The sequence below is a fragment of the Amia ocellicauda genome, chromosome 20 (assembly GCF_036373705.1).
Source record: "Amia ocellicauda isolate fAmiCal2 chromosome 20, fAmiCal2.hap1, whole genome shotgun sequence".
Taxonomy (NCBI): domain Eukaryota; kingdom Metazoa; phylum Chordata; class Actinopteri; order Amiiformes; family Amiidae; genus Amia; species Amia ocellicauda.
In genome coordinates this window covers 12,236,892-12,264,163 of record NC_089869.1, presented here as the reverse complement: position 1 = coordinate 12,264,163, position 27,272 = coordinate 12,236,892, and the positions used below count along the sequence as shown (strand labels likewise).

At 36.9% G+C, this 27,272-nt stretch overlaps 1 protein-coding gene across 1 annotated transcript in view; it reads right to left on the bottom strand.

Annotated features, from left to right (window-relative positions):
* cacul1 (CDK2 associated cullin domain 1) overlaps positions 1-14,984 on the bottom strand; it is a 32,106-nt gene extending 17,122 nt beyond the window's left edge. Inside the window, exons 1-5 of the mRNA XM_066693191.1 lie at positions 14,484-14,984; positions 12,455-12,581; positions 12,163-12,265; positions 8,676-8,771; positions 109-211 (exon numbers count right to left, since the gene is read on the bottom strand). Of these exons, the coding sequence (XP_066549288.1) occupies positions 109-211; positions 8,676-8,771; positions 12,163-12,265; positions 12,455-12,581; positions 14,484-14,811 (757 nt within the window). The 5' untranslated portion in view covers positions 14,812-14,984. The remainder of the gene's footprint in view (positions 1-108; positions 212-8,675; positions 8,772-12,162; positions 12,266-12,454; positions 12,582-14,483) is intronic.
* Between the last annotated feature and the right edge of the window lie 12,288 nt (positions 14,985-27,272).

Below are 27,272 nucleotides of genomic sequence, written 5' to 3'. Positions count from 1 at the left end.
GAATAACTATTGATGTATGAATTGATTTGATGAATTTATCTGCAGTGATTTAAATAAAAACAACCCCATCCCTCCCCCAGAAAAATGCTTTAAAAAAGTATTACTTACGCATTAAGGTGCACACGTGCTTTTCTGCAACATGATCTGTAAACAGTTTGATGAGATCATCTTTCAGGTCTCTGTTCAGTTTTGTTTCAATGTAAAACTTGTTCTGGAAACAGAAAAGAAAAGAAAAAAAAACATTAAGAAATACTTACCAAACAATCTAATATTCCCCTTGTGGAATTATACTTAGATGTCAGATTGTGTGAACAGGAAAAGCAAAATACATATATATCTGACATGGAACTTTGTCACTTTTTTTTTTTTTATTATGTTTTTTTTTAATAAAGTTTCAAACCCCTCTCTGTTCTGGAGAAAAACGCTCACACTTTGAACTGGACATTTACCAGCTGGCAGACAACTAAAGTATCCTTTTCTTGGCTTTTTGGCTATTATATTAATATGTATGTAAATATCTACAGGTTTCACTTTGATGCCACAATATCACTACAACTCAAGTACACTGGGTGGCAGGCTGGCAGCTAGACTGGCAGTAATAGTTTGCAAATGTCAGCACTAAACATGTGAGCACATTTATAAATACAGAACTTGGCAGGAGCAACAGCGAAGCAAATGACACCAACTCATTGCACCTTATTTTCATAATTATAAGCAAGTTTTCACAGTCAATTTGAAGAGTGTTCAAGGTACTATATATAATATTGACTACCTTTTTCTGCAGAGAAGCAATTCTGATGTATTAGTTCCACAGCATAATATACCCAGTATACGCAGCAGGATGAATACATGAATATTTTACCACAACTTTAAAATCAAGATGCAAAGTCTGTGAAAATCTCAATACTTCCAACTAAAGCGCAGTATCCCATTGAGTGACGGCCCTACAACTGCTGTTCTGGTGAAAACTTGTGTTTTCTGAAGAAAGAAAATCAAGTAATGTTTGTCTGTTTGACGTCTGAATGTCTGCAATCTGTCCTTCTATACATGTTTTATGCAGCCTATATAAGCATCATACACTAAATTACATTACCCATTGGTAGGGTAGAACACTTTCCTGACAGGAATGTTTATATTAACACGGATGACTGAAAAAAAAAAAATTGTTCCAAATTGGGCTGGGCGGTATACCGTAAAAAATGATATACCGGTATTCATTTAAGGACCGGTTTGGACTTTTACTATACCTTCATATCGGTATTTTAAAGTTTTGAATAATTTAGTATTACTGTGTAATCCAGTCATAGCATTGAGCTACCAGTAAACTGGATCGTGTTCGGCTATCCCACGACTTGCTGCGCGGCTGCTTGAGACTGCGCTGTCTGACAGGAGACGCATCTGATCAAAAAACATCGATAGTGTTCGTGTAACGCAAATTTCCACAGATCTGCGCAGATCTGCACAGCTCCACCAATGGACTACAAGAACTACAAGAACACGATCACCTTTCTTCACAAACCCTGCAGAAATCGATGTATTTGGATGATTTATTATTTTTATATTTTAGTTATTTTAAAAAATGGAATTGCCAATCATTTAAGTAACAACTTAATTATTGTGCATCATAGATATACATTCAATGTAAAAAAAGAATTGATGTAATTATTTAATAAAGCATTGACAATGATCGATCTAGAATTCTATATCCATGGTTTTGACAGGGCTGTTCACAGCTTCATTCTGTAATGAAAGTTGACATTCGCCTCCGCTAACAAGGGGGCTGTAGTAGTTTTCATTCAGCTGAACACGTCCCTCTTGATTTCTGCACAATCTTGTGTCTCTCAGCCACAGCTCGCCTCCCGCAGCAGAGTCTGTGGCTGAAACTTCACAGCAAAGTGACCCCAGTGAATCTGTCCCGAATAAAGGTGCGTCGTCGATAGTGTGGACATGATTTGGTTTCAAGACAACTGACAGAGAACAGGAAACGTAATTCAATGTCAGTTGTGTCCTATTATTTTTGCTTTATGAACAGTATAAAATGGCCATTCAAAAATACCATCATACCATCACATATGTGAAAAATACAGCGATATTGTATTTTGGCCATATTGCCCAGCCGTAATTCCAATGCAAAAAATGCTACACATTTTCTCATTTCCAAAATACTGCAGCATGTGGTAGAAAAAAGCTTTGAACTAATTTTGTAAAATTAGTATTTCTTTAAATACAGCAAATACTATTAATAGTGTTTATAAAACAAGTCAAAAGAACAATATGGTTGATAGTAAAACCACCACCACCAATTTATTAAAGATTCTTAAATCATCCTTTCAAACTTCGTGGTTTACTGCAGTTTTCAATGGTGCTTTCTTTCTATTGGTAAAATGTTTTTCCTGACATATGGGAGGGCAGTTTCCATGGTGACAGAATACTGAGCAGATATGTTGCACAAAAACAAGCCTCTGCTGTTTATATATTACTTTGAATTCCCTAGACTTCACTACATTTAAAAGAAAAAGTTTAGCATGCCATTCCACTCCAACTAAACAACGTGTTATTTTGCCAATTATAACACACAGTCACAAGAACAGTCTGACAAACAAAAAGATAATACATCTCAGCATCCTTTCATGTGTGAGTCTAATGTGGAAATGAAGAGGCTTCCAAACAGATATGCAATACTGGGACTCTTGACAATACCAGAGAGGTATTATGACCTCCTATATCCTACAAACAGCATTTTAACATTATATTACCAAGGATTGCTTCAATACACTGTACCTTTTAATCTAATAAACATCTTTAAACACCATAGTTACTACAAAAGGTGACTACTGACTGCTGAACCAGTGAAGCCGACTAAATAAGAGATTGCAAGAAGTTATTTATGATTTGGTTTCTACACTGCTCAAGTTCCCAATATAAAAAAATACAATGACTTTGGTAAAATACTGTTACACCAGAAACACATAGGAGGACACAGACATCAAACACCTTTCATTATAATTTCTATATTTTATTCTTGACATGTTTGTTGAACATCATGAGTACATAAACACAACCTTCCTTCACTCCACCTGACTTAAAGACCTTATCATACCAGTGAAGTGTCTTGTGAAGATATGACATGAAGATTTGTTACTCTAAGGGTATCTGTGAGTAATCAAAACAGTGAACTTCAATCAAGGCCCATGTGATCAGCGTGCTTGAAAAGAGGAAAGGTGGATGCAAAGGAGGTGCTTCAGACTGAACATTATGCTGTTTTGAACCAATATAATTACTTTACTTGTGGAAGGGAGGCAAACAAAATATAATTTCTATGGCATTTAACTAAATGCCTTTAATGCCCTGATATTTATAATCCCTTTGTTCCTCTCAGTACTCAAGACTGAGGCTTCTTTGTATGACTCATTCTGGCTTGTTTTCAGCAATTTCCCATCAGTTCACAAAGACGTGTAGACAAGACAGCAATGTCAAAGTTAATGGTGCCAATTAGAAGTCGGAGGTTCAGCTGTCCCCAATTCCACCAGCAGAGAAATGTCAGAGAGGATGTCCAATTAACCTGCCCTCGAGTGCTGACTCCAGCAACGCACAGATCTTTAATGAGAAACGTTTCTTGTGCTTTTTATATCTAATACAGTTCGCAAACTTACCATCACTGTGCCATGTTCATTAAAACAATATAATAGCAAGGTGTAGTGCATTGATGTAGGGATATAAAGCTGTAATGTACAAAGCCCTAGTACTTATGAGAACTATTAGTAAAAGGTACAGTTTGTGCTTTTATATACACACACATACACACCCATATTGCTTTCTTAATCAACCTTAGGCAATTTCAGCAAACTGCTTGATACTTCAAATTCTTTTAATAAGTTGTTCTCTGTTCAAGTCAATTAAAATGGTGAAAAACACTTTTAAATAGCAATTTGAAAGCTACAAATCAATTAACAGTGGTACAGGGAAAGATGAAGGCATGCCAGGATCACCTTTAGTTTTGTTTAATAAGCTTTATCACCAACAAGCATGGGAACAAGAATTACAGATTAATGAAGGTGTAGATTTTAATTAGTTTGCAGGTATGGTTGTTTCTATTGTGAAACTCAATTCCACTGTCTTGCACTTAAGGTGAGGTTTGACTGATTAAATCTCAACATTTGGAAGAAGTCCATCATGGCCAAGCTGTGAAATCATTCATTTTTGATTTGAAGTTTAGATTTCTTTCTCTGGGGACTAAACTAATGATTGAATATTGGGAAACCACTGTTAGCTAATAATTTCTCACTGATTTCAACTTACTTTAAGCCTTTCCTTGACAAGAAAGCCACAATAATGAACCTTTTATTTTATGAAACTTCAAAACAAATGTATTAATTCGAGTAATAACACTTTTCTTCAATGTCATGTGCTGGAAACTTCCATTTACTTATTTATTTTTCTCTATTAAGAACACATTTGGCAAGTAAAATGTTGATAACAAAATTAGATTATAAATACAGTATAATCGTAAATCTCAAAAAACTACTCACTTTTGTAAATCTTTTGTAGTCATTTTTGTATTACTTTATTATAAATACATGTTAATTTGGATTCATGTTGTTTTTTTCGGACTTTATGTGAACAAAAACACAAATTTGGCTGTTTTCTCATTGGAAATAGGTAAATTTCAAAATATCACTGTCCTGGTCATGGAAACAAAGTTTGTGGGGAATAATAGCCATTTTCTATACTTTTGAGGCATAAGCAATTAGGAAATAACACTTACTACCCTGGAACAAAAATCGTGTTACATACAGTGAGGGAAAAAAGTATTTGATTTTGTACGTTTGCCCACTGACAAAGAAATGATCAGTCTATAATTTTAATGGTAGGTGTATTTTAACAGTGAGAGACAGAATAACAACAACAAAATCCAGAAAAACGCATTTCAAAAAAGTTATAAATTGATTATGTTAATGAGGGAAATAAGTATTTGATCCCCTATCAATCAGCAAGATTTCTGGCTCCCAGGTGTCTTTTATACAGGTAACGAGCTGAGATTAGGAGCACTCTCTTTAAGGGAGTGCTCCTAATCTCAGCTCATTACCTGTATAAAAGACACCTGTCCACAGAAGCAATCAATCAATCAGACTCCAAACTCTCCACCATGGCCAAGACCAAAGAGCTGTCCAAGGATGTCAGGGACAAGATTGTAGACCTACACAAGGCTGGAATGGGCTACAAGACCATCGCCAAGCAGCTTGGTGAGAAGGTGGCAACAATTGGTGCGATTATTCGCAAATGGAAGAAACACAAAATAACTGTCAGTCTCCCTCGGTCTGGGGCACCATGCAAGATCTCACCTCGTGGAGTTTCAATGACCATGAGAACAGTGAGGAATCAGCCCAGAACTACACGGGAGGATCTTGTTAATGATCTCAAGGCAGCTGGGACCATAGTCACCAAGAAAACAATTGGTAACACACTACGCCATGAAGGACTGAAATCCTGCAGCGCCCGCAAGGTCCCCCTGCTCAAGAAAGCACATGTACAGGCCTGTCTGAAGTTTGCCAATGAACATCTGAATGATTCAGAGGAGAACTGGGTGAAAGAGTTGTGGTCAGATGAGACCAAAATCGAGCTCTTTGGCATCAACTCAACTCGCCATGTTTGGAGAAGGAGGAATGACCCCAAGAACACCATCCCCACCGTCAAACATGGAGGTGGAAACATTATGCTTTGGGGGTGTTTTTCTGCTAAGGGGACAGGACAACTGCACCGCATCAAAGGGACGATGGACGGGGCCATGTACCGTCAAATCTTGGGTGAGAACCTCCTTCCCTCAGCCAGGGCATTGAAAATGGGTCGTGGATGGGTATTCCAGCATGACAATGACCCAAAACACACAACCAAGGCAACAAAGGACCTTAATCCCATAGAAAATCTGTGGAGGGAGCTGAAGGTTCGAGTTGCCAAACGTCAGCCTCGAAACCTTAATGACTTGGAGAGGATCTGCAAAGAGGAGTGGGACAAAATCCCTCCTGAGATGTGTGCAAAGCTGGTGGCCAACTACAAGAAACGTCTGACCTCTGTGATTGCCAACGAGGGTTTTGACACCAAGTACTAAGTCGAAGGGGTCAAATACTTATTTCCCTCATTAACATGCAAATCAATGTATAACTTTTTTGAAATGCGTTTTTCTGGATTTTGTTGTTGTTATTCTGTCTCTCACTGTTAAAATACACCTACCATTAAAATTATAGACTGATCATTTCTTTGTCAGTGGGCAAACGTACAAAATCAGCAGGGGATCAAATACTTTTTTCCCTCACTGTAGTTTAATAAAATGATTTGTTGTTGCACCCGCAATAATGAGTTGGGTCTCCTCCTTGGAAACCCCTGCAAGCTTTACAATACTAAACCACACTTCAGATGCCCCACATAGCCTATCTAAATTTAAACATTTGATTTCATACTGCCCATTTCTTACAGTTGCTGGATATAATGTAAAACCATCATAAAAAGCCCCTCAATACAGCAGACACGCGTGACGTCACGAGTACTTGTCACCACCATCTTGGAAGACAAGCAAAGCGATTCACAGGTCAATGGTCCGACTATGCTGTGCACTTACGAGTGTGTGTGATTCTGTCAACAATGTCACCAGTGCATGTCCTAGACATGTCTATGTGTAAACATGGAAGTTATAGCTGAGACATGTACAAAATCATATTTATTTCTGTGAAAACGTCAAATATTGCGATCAACTGCTCATATCTAGAAATTCAAGTTTCTTTGATTAAAAGAAAAATAATGTTTTTCATCACATTTTAAAAGTTTAAACTATTATGTTTTTCTGTCAGTTTCCAAACAATAAAAAATATGTATTAAACTCATTTTTATAATGATTTTAAGTAATGTAATTATTGCTTACATTTTGTTATGCATTCAGTGTACATTCAAATCAGTCCACAAATATATGCACTGCTCTCTAATCATTGATAGTTTACCCATCTGTACCGCCAAGATCCTGATCAGCTTGCCAAATACCCCTTGAAATTATCCAGCTTCCAGTAAAAAACTAATTTGTTTATTCAGTAATGAAAACTTGATTATATTGAAGGTGACTCTGATCATACTGACCAGTGTAGATCCAAACTAGCCTTAAAAGCCATAATCATCCAAATTCAAGCCAAGTTGCAGACAAGCTAAATTAAATTATATTGATGAGTCAACACTTATTTACATAAGAAGCAACAGTAACAATATAACATTTGAAGAACTGGTATTCTTTAAGGAAACTTTAATTACAATAATATTTATTCTCAAAAAACTGCTAACTGTAAACCTAATATAACAATCTTTTTAATATGATTCAGTTCAATACAAAAAACATAATTAATTTCATGGTAGTTAAATTACTTTATGCAATTACTTGTGCAATTGTCACCACACATACAGTTAATTATGAGTAGTGCTTTGACTGGAAGGTTAACATGTTTCATGCAAGTAAAACGGGTGCTTGTAAAAATAAATAAAACATGATTACTGTTTGAGATTTTAATGACTTATTTTAAACAAGGGACGTTTTATTTGGTTTATATGGATTAGCTGCATAAACAAAAATGGATTTTAATTCAAATATATACACTAGTAGCGTATGTGATGTAACCGATAAATTATGCACCAACAAAGCTTCAAATCTTCAGTAATGTGATCCGAACCTTCGAAGGTAAAAATGTACCCTTTGGGACAGTCCTAGAAATTTGATCTAATAAAATATATTATTTCAATTATTTTAAAAACGCAAATGAATGTTCTGATATATAAAATCTTTAATTTAATATTTTAAATACAATTTTTTTTTTTTTTTTTTTTTTTATTTATTAAAACAACAAAGATGATTTGATAATTTCCCACAGCTGCCAACAGATCGTAGGAGGAAATGTGATGGGGACAATAATATATACATCATTTGTTGTTTTAAACAGTTTGCAAAGCTAAATATACAAATAAAATAGGACAAAAACTCCCTTTCTGACACGCTGCCTCTGCTACTCTACTGCCATTCAGTTGATTTCTGACTAGTTAGTAATGATATGTATGCAGGCATCTCAGTAATTATAGAGGCTCCTGACTGTTTTAATTGTTTTTCTTAGATAACTACCATTAGAGTCACTTAAGATCAAACAAATATGTTAAATAGGTTTAAACACAACAAAATTAGAATTAAGCCAAGTACTGTAATTGGACTTGAAATTGAAAACCAATTAGTGCACTGCCACCTGTTTCGTCCGGCTGCTTTTTTCTAAGGGTGCTTGACTGAACGCTGCAGGATTAATATTCCTCTGATGAGCGCTTTGTCTTTCTCAATGCAAAACAGGGAAACGTGGACGAACAGAGAGCTGACTGGAGTTTGACATCTGCCATTATTTGGTAAGTTTCCAATGTTGTATTTTTAAAAGTTGCTTATATGATATACTCCATCTGTAAGAGTGGTACGTATCTCACTTCACACTATAACAACACAAATACACAAACCCATAATTTTTGGTCAGTGTGCACGTTTCCCTGTAAGTGCTCACTGTATACAAAAGTCACTGTGTATAGTGAGTTACTTTCACAGTGCAAAGTTGGGAAACTGTGCCAATGCTTTCCTTACTTAGTATCAACATCTTTATTTTTGGTGAACTTACCATATAAATGAATAGAGGCACAATGCTTTGGAGGGCTCCCATGTACTGGGTAAGGGCTGAATTGAACTTCTCAATGTACTGGTCAGGAGGGCTGGTCTGTTAAAAAAGAAAAACAATGAGTGGCAATGCAGGTACTATAACAAGAGTAACTGACATAATCTGAAAAAATCATCACCTTGTGTTAAATCTTTTTTAAAAAGCATGTAACAACATGGAAATAAATGCACTTTGAAAAGATGAAATGTCACGACTGGAAGAACATCTTCATTGCCACAATAAAAATAATTAAGTTCAAAGAATGGTTCTCTGATCTGGACAGGGAACCTGGGGTTTCAGTTGTTAAAGTCCTAACACTCATAGATCTGAGAACATGGATGCAATGTACAAGATTTGAAACCACTGCAAAACCTGTGTGCAAACGCCCACTTCCATGAGAAAAAAAAAAAAAAAGAGATGCAATGATTGTAATTGGCGTCATTGTTCCAACAATCACCATAATGCCCAGGTCACACTACATGATTTTAAGCCCCATTTGAGCCCCATTTGGTCCTCCTGACAAATCGGCACTGATCACGACAAGCAATGATAGGTCGACCCTTTTTTAGTCCTGTCCCTTCCACAGAAGATATATATATATATATATTTTTTAACATTTAGATCACTTAAATTATTGATTGCTATCAGGATGTGTAGAGACTTTCAACCAGTGTAACCTTTAACAATGGTTGTTTTTGGGGCAGGTTATTTAAAAATACTATAATATTATGTTCCCTTTCTTTTAAAATACAAATACCAAATTGGTATCTGTAATTTATCCAGGTCTGTACACAATATCGATCCCTACAATGCGATGCTCATACTGGGACGGATACAGCCTGTGTGTTGCTCAGCTCCAGCTCTCGCACAGAGTATAGGTTATTGCCCTCACCTCCCCAACCATGTCTTCCCACACACTCTTCTCTCCACTTTTTGCGTTTGTCCGCAAAGACGAACACAAACCAAAACAGCGGCTTATGGTTGCGTTCTTGTTGACTTGCAGAGTTCTGCAGAAATCCACAGATCCCATTGGTGGAGAAGCACAGATCTGGGCAGAACTCCCCACGACAAAGGATTTCAGATCAGTCGTGAAGCGTGTGACCCACTGTACTGTAGTGTGCACTCCTTCACAAATAAAAGACAAATTCGGTGCAAAATAGTAATTAAGTGTGAGCAAAATCAGGTCGGATTGTAGAAATTGTGTAGTGTGACCCCAGCTTAAGACAAAGAACAAACTGTAATACTGGATATGCTTTGACAAAATCCATTTGCCATAACCCAGGACAAATTACATAAAGTTAACAGAAAACTATCCAACACTAGACTTACATCTGTGTTATGCAAAATTGTGAGCAGTATTATTTTCCTGAGTCAATATTTTTTTTTTTTTTTTTTTTTTTTAACACAACTGGATTACTGGAGAAGGGCTACATGTATTTCAATTGAAATTGTTCAATTTTCAATCCCGCTGATACCCTGGTGGACCAACAACACACACACAAAAAGAAAAGCATCACATCCAGGCCTCCATTATACCAGTAATTAGACCTGTCATAAACACCTCAGACCCTGCATAATCGTCTCACTGCTGCTAACCAAATTACCTTCATGCATTTTCAACAAAAGGAGATGACAGGCTGCAAAAAGAACCGTACGAGCTGCAGACACAAACCTGGCACCCTTAGACCATTTGTGGTGCACTCTGGGCAGACCGCACTCTGGGGAACATGGGATTTGGAAGTGGGGAAAAAAACTCAATTAACACTAAAGCAAACCTAGTCTGGTAACAATTATGCTATCGCTCACCCTTTCCAAATAACAGACTGCTTAAGCTTCTGTCTTGATTGAAAATGCTTTAATCTTTTATTATGCATCTATTCCCTTAAAATCAAAATATGATTTTCCACAAATGTATTAAACTAAAATTGCTTTTAGATCAACCCTCTGTCCTCAAAGACTTAATTTAGGCACCTTCACAATTGAAGCTGTTATAATTGATTGTATGTATTACTACAAGTACCCTCTTTCTTTTAAAACAGGACTGCTTTCAAGGAACCTGCCGAATGCATGTGCTGATTAGTTCATGATTGTAATTGGCTTTCAATTGCTTTGATTCAGCATACTGAATGAAGGCTTTCATTTTTATATTTTTAAATCTGAAATTAGGCTTCTCACAAACTATTACTTGATATTGATAATTGGTCCCTCCATTTCTTTTAATTTAAATAGGCTTATAAGATGCCTACTGATAAAATCTTGTGAGAGTTTAGAGACTCAGGCCTTCAGACACATTCAGAAAATCAGCTCCGTCTCACTCCCTCACCACTTCAACACTACACCACTGTCATATTCCAGCATGTTGCCATGGTACATAATCAATAAGAGTGCTTATAATGTCCTTGAGTGTAATACAGATTGGTAAATACCACCTGAATTGCTCAGTTTATTCAGAATTCAATCCCTGCATTACCTCTAATGTCTCCTAAATGTGCCAGTTTGAAACAAACACTCAATTAGGGTAAAGTGAAATTATTTTTTGTAAGATTCAAATCACAGCCCATGCAAAAATGATTCATACAAACTTATAGCTTCGCTTCTATAAGTAAACATTCATAAATCACATACAAGGAGGAAATGTTGTAGATCAAACCCCAAGTCTGAGCTGAAAGCACAGTGATAGATGAAGCATTACCTATTAGAGATGTCTGACCAGAGCGAGGTTTAAGGAAGGCTATGTGCTTCTATTAAGCACCTTCATTAAGTGCATTCACCCTGACAACCCTGCTGGGCTGAGGATTTTCACTAATACAAAGGCTGTCTGCCACCGTCCTAGCCTGTCTCAGCGGTTTCTGAACAGGCCATTACCGGTCATCTCCAACAGGGTGAAGAGGCAAGTGGGAGGGAGGAGGGAGGCAAGCTGAATAATTTAAATACACAAAACTTTTAATACCCATGTAACACCCAGATTCGTCTCTTGATTGATTAGCATGGAACTAATTAAAACTAGGATGTTTCTTGTTTTTTTTGGTTTGCTGGGGGGGTTAAGTAAGGATGAAAAGACATTCTTCCAAGAGATGAAACTGCAGTTTATGAGAAGCAGTGCAGTAATTGTCATGCACCCTTACACGACATGAATCAAAAGAAAAGCACCCAGCACCCTAGGAACTTAGACATCATGTTGTGCTTTCGGCTGGCTTATGTTGACAGGACGCAATTAACATTTTAAAATAGTAGCTAGGGTGACACAGTGTGCTCAGGAACACCAAGCATCTTATTAGCAGAAAACAAAGTCAAACATTGGGTTTTGAAGGATAAATGTATCACAAACTGCCACCTTGTGGAGGAACAATAGTACAGCAGCTATACCTCAGCTAAATGGACACACGGCTTGGTGGTTAATGACACATACTAAGTTTCAAATCAGTCGCCCCTTACTCAGAAGGCCCTTTACCTGCAGTTCTTCTGAGACTTGTTTCAAACGATCCGTTATCTTCCTTATTAAGTCGCTATACATCTGCTCTGAGTGCTGCTGGCACACACACTTGTACACACAGCTGGAAAACAAAATAAAGGGACAAAGGCAGTCAATGTGTATGCAAGAACATAAGGCTGTCAAAAGAAAAACATTCTCAGCTGAGGCAAGGTTTGGTGACAGCTAAATAATTCAAGCACAACATACATTTTGCAGTTTAAACATTTTGTTGCCAACTTAACCCTAGTCTAGCACAAGTTGGGAGTCTCACCTGTATATCTGTTCATATGATATGGGAATATAGTCCTCTGGGCTCTGTGTCAGGAGCTGGTCGATGGCTCTTTCCAGTTTAGGCCAGTATGTGCTTTGGTAGTCCTCAGTTGTTATAACATTCATCACTGCAAGGAAATATAGACAAATAACTACACAAACATTACAGGTTGTAAAAGCCTACATGTGTGGAATTTATTCTCATGACTGTTCAGATTATTAGAAAGTCAGCATGCAAGTGTTTCAAGGTTCAAAGTTCCGGTGCATTTACAAGAAGGTTAGCAGTCACAAGCACAACAATCAGATCAAACTTTTTCTTTTAAGGCACAAAACAGAAAATGGCAGCAAAGAATCGTCTCAGAGTATTAACCATTTACCCATCTTGCATTTGCCAATTTATTTTGATCCATCTTCCTACACAATAAAATGGTGAAAAAGCTTAAAGACTTCAAAACAGAATCCACAGGCATCTTCTAAAGGTCCTGTACATCACCTCTAAAGTGAATGGAACTAACACTGATTGTATTAGTCTACATTGCAAAGGATCAGTCCAGGATCTTTTTGCTCCCAAAATGACATTTTGCAAACCATGAAGTTATGGAAAATCCATTTCAAGATAGTAACATATCAGGAATGATAAGATCATTTTCATTTCCAAGGTGGACATTTTTATGTAGTTTCTACAGTTAAAAGTCCTGAAGTCTACTCACACGCACTGTATCACACTGTAAGGGAGGGAATGGAGAAACCAAAGATCACATGACAAAGGTAACACCCACAACAAAAATAAGGTATGAAAAACATCTGATGAAGTATTAGCATATCTATGACAGAATGAAAAATTACAAGTATGTGGTGTGGCAGCCACACTTAGGGAAGTGTAATACCATGTTTGTCCCCATCTACTAACTCTTTGAAAGACACAGTTTCACAATAATAAACTACAGTGCACTCTGCCAAACTCTTGTGTGTTTAAGACTCTTTAATCACCAACAGTATCAAAAATATATGACACAGATATGGGTCCTATTGATCAGAAATAGTAAATGTTTACACACAACTAAGAAACAAAGCAGGAAATGTTAAATCACAGTGCAGACTTATTCCATTGTGCAATATGCAGATCAGGAACAGAACTGAGTCAAGGCACCAAAGCAAAGCATTAAAATGTGCAGGTGTAATGTTCACAGGACAGGAATTGAATAACTAGCTTGGACCGATGTGAGAGTGTCAAGTATTCAAAGAATCCTGTAGCACAAAAAGGTGTCCATAGTGTTTTGATACACATTATTTTCTGGTTTTCAAATGTCAGTAGTTGCAATAAAACTCAATGAATGCAGTTCATAATCATAGTCTACTGACCATCTGCAGAAGCTACAAGCTAATATTGAATCACAGGCAATCAGGATTCTAATCAATTAAACAATCTACAGAACTGACAGACTAAAATAATCAAAGCAAGGTTACTGGACATTGACATTCTGACTGATTTTTGTAATAGTAAAAGCACCAGATTAAGTGAGAGAGCAGCTAGATAAAATAATACATGTGGAATGTCGAATTATTAAAGTTTACAATAGTTATACCAGGTATACTTGTTTTTTACAAAAAAGATCAGTTTTAGCAGAATATACAGTCGTGTTTGACTGCCACATGGATAAGTAACTAGCATTAAAACAAAAGGCTGCTTTCACTTTCAGAAACAATACTATAGAAGACCTTGACCTGTCAGAATCAGGAACAAGCCAGCTGATTGGACAAAAACTGACAATGTTCACAATGCTTTTTACTTTTATTTACTGTGTCTAGGGGTACTAGAAGTTGGACGTCTTCGCAGGAGTAAAAAGGGATGTTAAAATACATGCTACACTGTGGCACAGATTTACGGAGGATGAATGTTGAAAACGAACAACTTGCCAAGCAGCAGTAGCCTCGTTAGCACCCCTTTCCACCATGAAGTACCTTTATATAATGAGCAATATGAATACTACTGCATGCTATATACTTCGTATTTTAAGGCATCAACTTACAGAACTTGGAAGTGGAGCTGTTGATGTTGAGGGTGAGTTTCCCAGCTATAGCTGTGGAGGCAGCAGCACTGTCGCAGTCGTCCGGGCCGGCGGCGGCCTCCGGACACGGAAACGCGGTCGCCTCTCCCCGGCAGGACTCGTCTGTCTCACCGGGCGACGCCTGTCCGGGGGGCTCGGTCGGCTGGGGCTGGGGTAGGGGCTGGGGCTGGGGTAGGTGCTGGAGCTGGGGCGGTTGTAGTGTGTATGCATTTGCACTGGCCTCCCAGTTGTTGTGATTGTGGTCGTCCATCATCTCATAGATGTCCTCTTCTTCCATGCTTTCCTCCATGCTTCACTGCCGCTAAGTGGTTTGACTCCAAGAAATGCCCACAACAGCCCTGCATGAATTGAACGAATGTACGCCGTGTGTGGTTTTAAACGATCACATTTTGCCAGCTTTCCTCTCCAGGCTCGATCACAGTTGCTGATGCTACTTCACTCATGTGCCGTATTTTTCGCTTCGGCTTTGCGACACTTTTGCAGCAGACCCCTTGCCGAGACTTCTGGGAAATGTATTTCTCCCTGAAATCAGGATTGTCTCCACAAAAAAGGAAATACAGTACATTCGCTATAAACATTTTGTTTCATGATTTCATACCTTTTCTTTTTAACCTTTGTTGAATTTGTGGTATAAAGTAGAAAATGCAATTATTTTCAAAGTAACTCCAGTATATTCTAAAATAAATGACACGTGTTATGGCCATTCAATAGTACGCTATAAGTATAGTTTATAATAAAGTATAATTTAAGAACCACACTACAGAGAGATTAGGCCTTCGTTCATCCCCATTTTGGACAATTGTATTGTTTTATGTTTAAACATATATATACATTGAAACATAAGCTTTATTTTTCACAAATACAATGTTTTTACATACAATTCCATAACAAACTAGAATTTACATATAATAAAATAATTAATTAATCAGTGTAATGTATATTTTTCCTTTAGAATACTTCAGATTATTGGCTCTCCTTGCTTTCTTTGCTAATACTCTAGGTGAGTCAAAACACTAGGGGGCGCATTTGTATAACTAACATTTTCTATTCGCATCTAAGAAAGTAGACGCAAGCAAAGGCAAGCCCTCAAGTTGTAGAGACTTGCAGAATTGTACAAATATTACCTGCTGTGAACAGAATTAATACATATTTGACAGTAGCAATCTGCCTGTCATCAGTCCTTTATTGAAAAAAATAAGAAAAAAGCAGCTCACTATTGTCTGTCTTAATATCAATATACATTTTAGTTGGGTGTTTGTCATCTTCACAAAACACATGGAGTCCTCCTGCTGTATTTAATTCATGCTACTCCTCCTGGGAAGCACATTCAAACTGAAATAAGATAACGACCAAAATACAATTCCCCAAAACAATTAACTACAGTTATATCGATAAATATTTGGACAGTGACACAACTGTCATCATTTTGGCTGCGTATGCCACCACAACGGATTTCAAGACTTCAAGCTTTAATTGTAGACTTTCACCTTTATCTTGAGGGTAGTTACACCCAAATTGGGTGAACGGTGTAGGAATTACACCCATTTATACATGCGGTCCCCCCAATTTTAGGGGCTCAAAAATATTTGGACAAACTAACAATCATGAATTAAATTGTGAGTTTCAATACTTGGTTGCAAATCCTTTGCAGTCAATGACTGCCTGAAGTCTGGAACCCATAGACATCAGCAGATGCTGGGTTTCTTCCCTGGTGGTGCTCTGCCAGGCCTGCACTGCAGCTGTCTTTAGTTCCTGCTTGTTCTTTGGGCGTTCTGGTGTTGTCTAACCATATAGGCTAATATCCCATCCAATGCCTTAACTTCTAAGGCTTTTAAGTCAATATATCAAATCATAATGTTGAAATGACAAAAAGCAATGGCTTTCAACCATCATGAGACAGTGGCCTCTAATACATACTATAATTTAATGTAAATGATGTATATTTCCTTAATGTAGGAGTGGAATTCCATTTAGAAAGATTGGGCCTGTTTTATAATGTGGAATGAAGCACCATAATGCATGGGATTTGTCATTATTTTGATTTCAGTTCAAGAGATTTATATTTTTCACATAACCTGAAAGGTGTTTTTTGTGATGCACCATTTTTAACTATGCAGTGGGAGGTCAAAGTGCACACTAGAGTGGCCAATCACAGCCCTACCCCAAACCGAAAACACGGTAGCCAGCGCAAGAAAAGTAATTTTCTAAATAGAATTGGCAACATTGGAGGTCTCATTCTTCAGACAATTAGGGAAGCTGATGAGGGTGATTCATGAACTTTACAATCATCATAACCCAGGAAAACACATGTCCAGTAATCACCACAGAGCTGCAGTAAAACATAGAGGAACCATAGGAACACACAAGGGTGGATTTCTCTGTGATATTAAACTCCTGCCACAGAGGACCATGCTCACAACCACATGTTACTGCTTCTAAAAGCTGCAGACAAAAGCATGTTCTTAACACGGATGAGAAGGGAACATATTGACATCTAAGAAGAACACACTGTTTCTTATATTGAGCTCCAGATTTGGCTGTAATCCTGTACTTATATTGACAGTCTTTCCACTTTTAAATATCAACCACCAACCCAGCCAAAATACGGTGGTCTATGGTCAATTGCTGTGTGTTTTTATGTGTCTATAACATTGCAACAAAGCATTTCAGAGAGATATAAACCCACCAGGGCTTCTACAGGATTGTACGAGAAGCAGTAAAAGCAGGACAGAAGCATATGTTGGGGAATATGGCTCCCTATAGATTTCCACTCGGCTGCTATGCATTTTCATCAAGGATCAATTTTCCTTCTGGCTGTGTTTCAGTAGCACATCTGGTCATGAAAATGCAAAGACATGAGTTGAACACATCAACAGAGCAACAAAATTATTATTTTTCATTAAAAAAACTGTTTGTACGTTGGCTAAACTTTGTTTGGTTTCCATGCCAGGAAATACAAAAAATATGTAGTAACTAACCATTTGTTTTATTTGTAAGTATCAAGGTGGTTTGTCAGAAGTACACAAATTCAGATTGAGAATTCATAATCACAATTTTGAACACATTCGAATGGCGTGCTGGGTTACCAAAATGTGAAAGTTAATATATTTAATAAGCATGCTCCACAGTTATCTCTATGCAAGAATCTTAGAAAGATTATTATTATTATTATTATTATTATTATTATTATTATTTAATAGATACCTTTATTTGATTGTCAAACGCTGACATACAATATACTACATATAAACTATATTATTAAAGAAACACCCACACATTATGGTAAGTACCCTTATGGGTTCATTCAGTTGTAGAAATGTATTTAACACTCTGTATTTATAAATACAATCATTTTAAATGAAGTATAAACTATATAACAATAATTTCAAATGCAATTTTTAAAAATCCATCCAGACAATTATTAAGGTAAAAATTCAAAATGCTTCAAGTGTTCTGTATTGGTATTGCATTTGTAGTGGTAAATTTATTTTTCCCTTTGTTAGAGCGCCTTTGCGTATGTTTTATATGCAATAAAACTGGTGTTGGCAATATAGTCCATACTGTGACAATAATTAAATGCCACAATTAGCTGGGCTGCAGTGTGAAAAAGTTTGGGAACTGTAGAACAACAATACACTAACATGCTGTATCAGCACTGCACTGAACAAGAACATTTCATGAATATGTTAATATAATATTGCATTATTATTTTTTTTAAAGAAGAAGAAACATTTTTCAGGTGTCTTGAGAAATAAATATGGACAGGCATGATGCTTTAATTTGCTACCATGTGTAAATTGATGGTACATATATTTCTGTTTAGTCAAAAATCAAATTGTGCATTGTTTTGTGCCATCCTGTGGGAATTAATCATCTGGTCAACATGAAGAACTAATAACACTAAATACCCTGGTGCACTGGAATGTGAAACAGAAAGATGTCAGCAAATGAAACTGTTCAGTGGGAACAGAAGGTAGATTTCCCTCGCTGTCGTCCCTCAGGAGGGAGACTTAAACAGACCTGGACTGCAAAGCTTTCCGGGCATCTGTGCCTATTCCATACCCATCCTGCCAATGTGACTGCTGTAATTAATCTTACAAGAGCTAGCTGGCTGATGGATGTTAGATCACCATTAATGTGAAAAGAACAGGGGCCAGTGCTGGATGTTGATGAGTGGCAGGCTCAGTCTGATCCAGTTTCGCTGCTGATGAGTATATTTCTGTAAGTAACAGCAGAGAGAGTACAGTAGTGGGACTTCGGAAATCAAAGCAATGGGATATTCATTATGACAGATTCTGGGTTGTGTGTATCCATCACTATCCATGGAGCAGCTGGCCCAAGGAAAATTGTAATTGCTCTAGTTCTTGTGGCCAAAAACCAGGCCCCTGTGTTGTCCTGTAATACTGCAAAGCTTGGCTTAATAATACAATGTTCACAGACTGAGTGCATAGAAACTTTGATGTTTTCAACAGATTTATTTCAAGATTATTATAATTCACTTGACTCTATCTGAAGTGTCTTTGCTCTCAACACAACTACATTATTTATAATTGACACTTAATTTGCCCTGATGTTTTTGTAGTAGACTTGCAATGTAACAGCAGCCACATCTATTTAAATTCCTGCTGAAAAGTCATCATATTTCATGTATCGCTCGTTAGCCATCCTCAACTGAAATAAATTACAATCCCACTGTGACATTGTATTGTATATTATATCCATCTCATTGAGGTATCACCCAAAATTATATCATAAATGCATACATTACTTCTAATTCCTTTTTATGGTTATGATTTTAATAACAGAATGCAAACAGCAGCTCCAATTAGGGTTTATATAATTGTCTAATAAACAATTGAAACCAATACGTAAGAGGATAGAGGACAGTTAAAAATCCACCACGATCAAAAACTAGTCAGATCTTGTTATTACGACACAGACTTATCTTTTAAGCCCTGGAGCTCAGCCCAAAAAACACCACCTGCCCTCTGTGGACACTTACTGAGCCACACTCCTTAACAACCGTAGCATTTTTTATTAATGCTATACTTTAACTGTTGTTTGCCATTTTCTTGTTTGCTGAATGTGAGGTTATAGTTTCAACTGCAGGTACTATACCTGGCAGTGGTTTGGGAGAAGTCTAACTAGAAGGGATGGAAGGTTCTAGAACACGTTTGTTGGGGAGGCGGAGCTAGCACAAGAGCTGCCAATCAATTGATGAGCAACTGCATTGTGGCAAGCATTCAGACTGTGGATCCTTAGAGCAAGGAACAAAATTTAGGTTAGTCTGACCCATTTGGACAGTCCAGTTAAGAAGGGACATGTCTGTCTGTGTTTATGCCTTTTGGGAGCTACAGAGAGCAATGCTAGAAAGTCCTCATTATTATAATTTTTTTCTTCCCCAGCATTATTCGCTCTTTTGCTTATGTTTTATCTTGAGTTAGTCTTTTAGGCTACAAGGAACTGTCACTTTGTTTGTGTTATATTTTAGTATCATTAATTGGATGTGTAAATTGGCTCAGAGGAATCTGCATGCAGTTTTAACTAGCTTAATTGGGTTACATGCAGTGTGAGCTCAAACAAAGGCCTGCAGCAAAGTTTTGTATTGTCATATGAAAAATTGATAGCTTCCTCTTAATATATTTATAGTCACCCTCCCTATGGCTAACAGTTTTGTTTTTCCCTTGCTTTCCACTGTGGGTTTTGGAATGAAGCCATCTACCCTGCTGTTCAGATGCATCTTTTTTTCTTTTCTTTTTCTTTTTTTTTAACAAAGACCTGCTTTTCACAGTTTGTTCATTCTACCGCGCCTAAGCTCCCGTCGAAGGGAGAATACTTTCTTCCCGGCATGGAAATCTGCTCCTTGTTTGGAACAGGGCATGCTGGGTATTTTTTTCCCCTCACTAACCTCAGTGCTATCTCAATAGATTGTTTCTGTGTGTTTGTGTGTGCAAGTGGAAGACTTCTGGAACGTATGCTTGAATTTCCCTGCCAGAAATTAACGTGGAGACTTTCACCCACTGTTACCAGCCATCTGGCTCCGCTGCTCTCAAATGGCAGCAGATTAGGAGCTGTATGATATCCATGTAAGGCAATTTGCTGGCCTGTTTATCATACCTGACTCTAGAGAGAGCGTGAGGAGGGATGGTGGCGGTGTAGTAAGAGGGTGGGGGGCATGATGATTTTCATTCGATATAGAAGAAAGAAACTACAGCTGCCCAGCACTGCTGCTCCAAGGTGACAGATGGATATCGTTCTAAGAAGGGCCACATGGCATTTTTGCTAAATTCAGCTCATTAGATTTTATCTCCAGTATGTTGCTGCACAGGAAAAAGAAAAAAAAATCCAGGGAAAAGAAAGAAACCCATGGTGATGTTGGAGAAAAAGCAAAAGTTTGTAAACAGCAATCAGAATGCAAGTGCAGACACAAGCACTGGTCCTCTGGGATTCGAGTTGGCACCCCACATAGCATCTTCCTTTGTTTACTGCCAGTGTACTTAAGCAGCACTAAAAACTGTATATAATATACTGTGTCGGGCCCCTGGTACTAACACCGTGCCCACAGACAAGAAGCTTGTAGTTACAGAGTAATTAGTATGCACCAGTATTCACGCACTGAATAAAAATGCAATGTGCTGGGCACTCACACAGACAAAAGTTATAATGCACATTTCAGCAGGGAAATACAATACATTCAGGAAGACAGTTTAAATTGGGCTCTGGCTTCAATACATTTAAATGACTACAATATATATCAACATTTTCATATACATTTATAAATTATAAAGTCCTCCCACCTATGAACACACAAATAAAGTATATGAATAAATAATTCTATTTATTGCGATATAATATAAAGAATTTAAAAAAACTAATACTAATGTAACATGGCTAAGACTGCTAAAGGTTTTTTTAATATATAAATGTGGTTAACTAAGAAAATAGGCTATTGTATAATATACTAATCCCTGACTATGTATTAAGTAGTACATCTTATCAAGACTTATCTATTTGTAACTGATATTTATAGACCAACGTTTCCAGTGTCCCCGTTACTAGGGATGTGTTATTATCCAAATCTAGCAAAACATTTAAATGAAAGGAAAAATTAAAACCTAAGCTTAACCTGAATATTACCAATTTGTTTGTGGCACTAAACACTCCTGTTTGAAACTGACTACTTTCCTATTTGAAACTGCAATGTAAAGAGCACTGTAAGCAACACACATGGGAAATCTATCGGATGAGATTATTCTGTGTTTTGCACTTTCAGCACTCTGTGATAATTAAGTTCTGTAATCTATGATCCATTAGGCTTAATACAATTACAGACAATAGCTCGAGAAACTCAAAGCCTTTTTTTTTCTCCATAACCAGCAATTGAACCAAAATAATAACCTGACAAAATTTAAATGCTAATTCAAATATTTTCCCCTTGCAGTGACCATGAAATACAGTGAGTCTATTTTGTTTTGCATTGCTAATCAGATGGTAATTATGTTTTACACTTGCCAGCAAATTAATTTTGAACTAATGAAATTAAAGGTTGCTGTTTGTTAGCTATGTGGGCTCCACGCAGGATGCTAAGGGATTCAGAGGAGATTGTGCATCTGTTTCAGCACCTGCATCTCTATTCTCACACCAAAGAAAAAAAATACTCAAGGACAATTCTTTAGAAAGCTGATCAAGCACAAACTGGAAATCTTTATAAGCATCAGAAGCTTATAGTTGGAGAGAGAAAAGAGGAATTGAAAGCATTACTATAAAATAAATATTATTTAGCTTGCGGTTTAAAATGATCGCCCCCATAACTGAATACAGTTATCTAAAAAAGGCCGCGTACATATTCATAATAATAATTAGTACCTAACAATGATGTGTCAAACAAACTAAAAAAATACAGGATACGCCTCTGGGAAAAGCTCACCTGTGATATGCCTGATATATCATTTTTAAAACTGACCATGATGACTTTATGGTTTCAAAATATTTTCTAAGGGATTGTGGCGTCTAAAGAGAATGGCAAACTAATTCATCCATTGCACTGCAACCGTGAAGGGAATACAAATATAGTCAAGTGCCGTGACATTTCTTCTCGTCTGCAGCTCCCTGCTGTATCCAAGATGCTGCTGGTAATACATGTTCTGACTTTTGAAAGACACTTAAAGCCCATCTTGCAAGAAGAAAAGTGTAGTTCTGACGAATAGCAACATAACACTTGACTGATACTGAATCATGGGGAAAAAGCATACACAGAATATAGTAGTGCTGTCAACAGGATTGGGCTGACAACTCACATTTAAAAACGCAATTGTAATTGAAGCTTACATACAACCATAAACGTTACAATTGGTAACAAAATGTAAATTGGCTGTGAACTATGAATACAACATATTTATTATATTTTTTAAACAGACACAGGCTCAGTTCAAGAGATTTTCAATTTTAACTCAAAGTAAAATGTGATTTCACTAATATACTGCTTTTCTTGGGTGACATTCTGCAGACACCCTGAACTGTATCCAAGGACCCCCTGGGGCTCCCAGACAACAGATACAATGGATGATGCCAGCTTTTTGCTATGATAACACTCTATACAGGAGATTAAGACAACAAGCCAGATGCAATCAATGGTCTATTAGCAGATTTTGCACACTGAAGTGCACGTCTGGTCCGCCCTTCACTGGAGCACAAATTACCAGCCGGAAGACGCGGTTTCGGCCTGCCTGGAGATGGGGTTCAGCTCAGCTTTATTTATTCAGTTCAGCTTTATTTACAGTCCAGGCAGAAACACAACAGTGATGATGGCCACTGTTCTTTCTGTAGTTAGATGTCCATGTGGGGGGTGGCACCAGCCATGACCCTTTCCAGCTGCAGTCCTGATTCGAGTCTATGCCAGCTCCTCTCTCGGGCCCCAGTTTCGACCTGTCACTCTCCTGGCCCGCACACACTGCATAGTCCATTAACTCTGTCCCCTCTGTTCGATTTCTGTAGTCCCTGCCTGCTTAATATCTGCTGCCATCTTACCCCAGCCAGGACCATCTATTAGTCCCGGTGTTCACAGTATCCTAAATAAAACTGCAGAGAACTAATCAAAAAGACATGCAATAAATACATACCAGCTGTGTTAAATCCTTCTCCAAAGTACCAAAATCGACTTAACTGTTAAAGGTTATTTACCTGGAGCCAAGTTATCATGAACATGTACTATAGACTGCAAAATACATATTTAGAATACCAGAATACATTCTGCAGCATATTTTCCTTTCCTCCAGCCAGTTGAGTTACAGCACCAGAAGAAGAGGTCGTTTGTCTTCTATTGATGGTTTGCACAAAATTGGTCATCGCTAGTATTCATCTTTATTTGGCAAACAGCGACTCTATAGACTTGAACACAGGAATCTCCATTGTCAGGCAGATTTAATGTATTGTACGTTCCAAATCCTTTCAATCAAATTTGCTTTATTTTACACGTATGAATAGCAAAGGCAATAGGCCATTCCAGCCTTAACGACTTTGCATAATCTGCAGCGCATGTTGTAATGGTGTAAAGCTGCAGAAATCTCCCAGATAAACATCATCTAATTGCTTATAGACTGGCTTGATAACACTTTACCATCTCAAACTAATCCTGCCTCCCACACTGCATAATAATGAAGTGTTATGCTGTTCTCGAGCACAGGCCTGGCCCTACCAGGATAGGCCGATTGAATGAACCGATTGATAAAGATTTATTACCACTCTGATAATCATATTAGCATCCAACACGAGAGCTCCATTATGATTGATTGTCTCAAGTTTTCTTTTCTTTTTTTAAACCAAAGATGCTGGCAGTCATTCATTGAAAGAGATACAATAAATCCCTGGGAACAGCACTCTGGAAAGCTTTAAATCAGCAGCATGAAAGCATTAAAAGTTATCTTTCAAAACAAATGTCTCTTTTCTTTTCTTTTTTTTCTCCGACAAACCGAATGGTCAAAATGGGACGAGGTGAATCCTACCGATTGCTTTTCATTGATTATGAACCATCACTCAAACTGATGGCTGGTGTTGTTTATATATTTAAGCCAAGAATCTTCTGTATTAAATGTGTTTCATTCATATTTTTATGAAAATATCTTCAGCTTGGAAAAAAGATAAAGCAACAAATCTGGGCACTTGCTTGAAGTCTGAATGTCATGAAACACAGTCGCACAGAAACGACACTCAGGTGACTGTTAGAAGAAAAACTCGGCAAGCCGAATATGCAAAGAACAAAAGCACTTTCATTGTTGCTCAGAACCACACAAAATCAATGATCTCATATTAACAAATAGCTCCAAAACACTGGAATACAGAATAACTATAGCAAAAAACAAGTGACTTAAGTGATTTGCATATCAATACCTTTTGCTGCAGTCACTTGCAACAAGGCCTTGGTTTTAGGTTTCATCCAATGGTCAATGACCTCATCCATTGGCAGTCTGTTTATTGTGATAACTTGGGATTTGTTCTGTTTTCAGTAATAACTAAATAAATCAATAAAAATACCATCTCTTCATACCAAACAGTAAAAAATATCAAACCAAAGGTCATAACCAATAATATTTCAAATAAAGTTTAAATTCTCATATATCACAAACCATAATGTAGCTTTAAAACAGCTACAGTTTATGAGTTATTGAATGAAAACAGGAGGTCTCTGTGTTTTATTACCAAGTCCGACGTGACTGAAATGTAACAATAAATGATAGCAGGTGCTGTCAAGTAAAGCAGGAAGTGAGGTCGTGGAATATGGGAATATGATTATGTGCTAAAGAAATTAAGATGCATTACTCTATTTAAAAAAGTATATCATCACAACACCAAAAGTATAGATTACGTTTATATTATTATTAGTAGTAGTAGTAGTAGTGGTAGCAGTAGTAGTAGCAGTAGCAGTATTCTACTACAACTAGAAAGTTTGTAAATCCAGTACAAAATATAAATTAAAAAATCATTTGAAACATTGAAAACAAATTACACAAATAATCGTGTCAGTATTCCTCTAGCAATTGCTTTTTGAATTCATCTGCTCAGTTTAATAAATTAGTACCATAAACTCATTTCATTTTAGCTCCTATCACATTGTTTCACACTTATCAGTAGGTAATGCACGCTTGGAAACAAAAAAAAACAGGAGAGGGTCATTAAAACGGTGTCACCAAATTGCACACAGAATCTCATTCAATAGTGCTTTGCAGTAATAAGGAAGTCTTTGTGCATGTTATATTATTCTCTTTGTGGAAGGAGCAACCTTGCATAGTAAGAGGGCATTTAGTCTATTTACAATGAGCATGGCTGAGAATCACGTCTGTAATCCTGAACATTCAGAAAATCACGCACATGGCAAGTCATGTGGACTCGACTGAATATGTGCAAATCCAGCTAATGAGACAAAAACCCTCAAAATTGCATCTTGTGAAAAGCTTTCTCGGGAGTTAATTTCCACTTGGCTTAAGATTTGCAATTTACATAAAGCTCATATCAAGTCCAGCATAATAGGTAAGATTGTTATTGATAGGAAAACAAACAATAGAAAAAGTATTTTCCAAGCTACCATAATGTACCACAATACAAATGCACACCTAGGTTTGTGAAGTGCTCTTTTCCCTTTACAAATGCAGCATTTTCTGTACAAGATAAAGTACACAATTCTGCACCTAACAAATTAAAATATATAGTATTTCCATAGAAAATACAGATATCCTTTATAATCCTGTCCAAATATGTAAATGCACAAGTTTCAAAGATACTCTCCTATCAGCAATTCCTACTATTCACCTAGCCAAGGTGGTTTGTCTTTCATTGACAGCTTCTTTTCGGAAGAAACCTTGAATTCTTGCTTAAACTGTGTGTTATATTTATGTAGATATGTATTTATTCAGTTAAATAAAACATGACTATACTAAAAAGCATTCCAGTTGTTTAATAATTTGAGTTTATGATGGGCAAAGCAGAAGTATTGCTAAAATGTGTTGAGTTTAAAAAGCAACATGATTATAGTATCAGGAGGTACTTGCGTTTATTTCATATTCATATGCATTTACATATTTCAAGGAACTGTGAATTGAACCCCACTGCTTTTACACATTTAAATGACATAAAAAGATTCAATAAACAACCAGTGAGACTGGTTTGTATATGGTTAATCATTGGTGATACTCTTTTGTTTTTTAGCAAGCACTTTCAACACTAAATACACATGTATAATACATGTCTAACTAAAAATAACACACAAAAAAGGTGAACTTTGATAAAGTAATGGGTGTAACAAAGAGTGTGTAATACCTTCCAGAATCTATTTTAATTGTATGATTGTGGTGCTTTTCAGCTGCAGCACATTCAGCTTCGCCTGATCAAGTGGCAAATGTATTGGAAAGTCTGGTTCATGGGTTCAATGGGAAAGGCTTTATTTATATTGCAATAAATTACTAGTACTTTATTAAATTCACTGAAAGGTTAATGTGAAGTACCAGGCTTACAATTTATTTCACTTTTTCTCCTTCTGCTTAAAGAAAAAAACGGATTGTTGCAGTTAAATAATCATAATGTTTGTGGAAACAAATATTTAGGGATATTCTTTGATTCTCAAGATCATAAACATATTCCCAATATAATGCATTCATGGTTTTATTTAAATGAATTGTTCAATATCTTAAACAAGATTACAGTGCATATGTCTGAAATTGAAACATTCCAGCTTGGTTGCATTCATGATTAAATTAGATA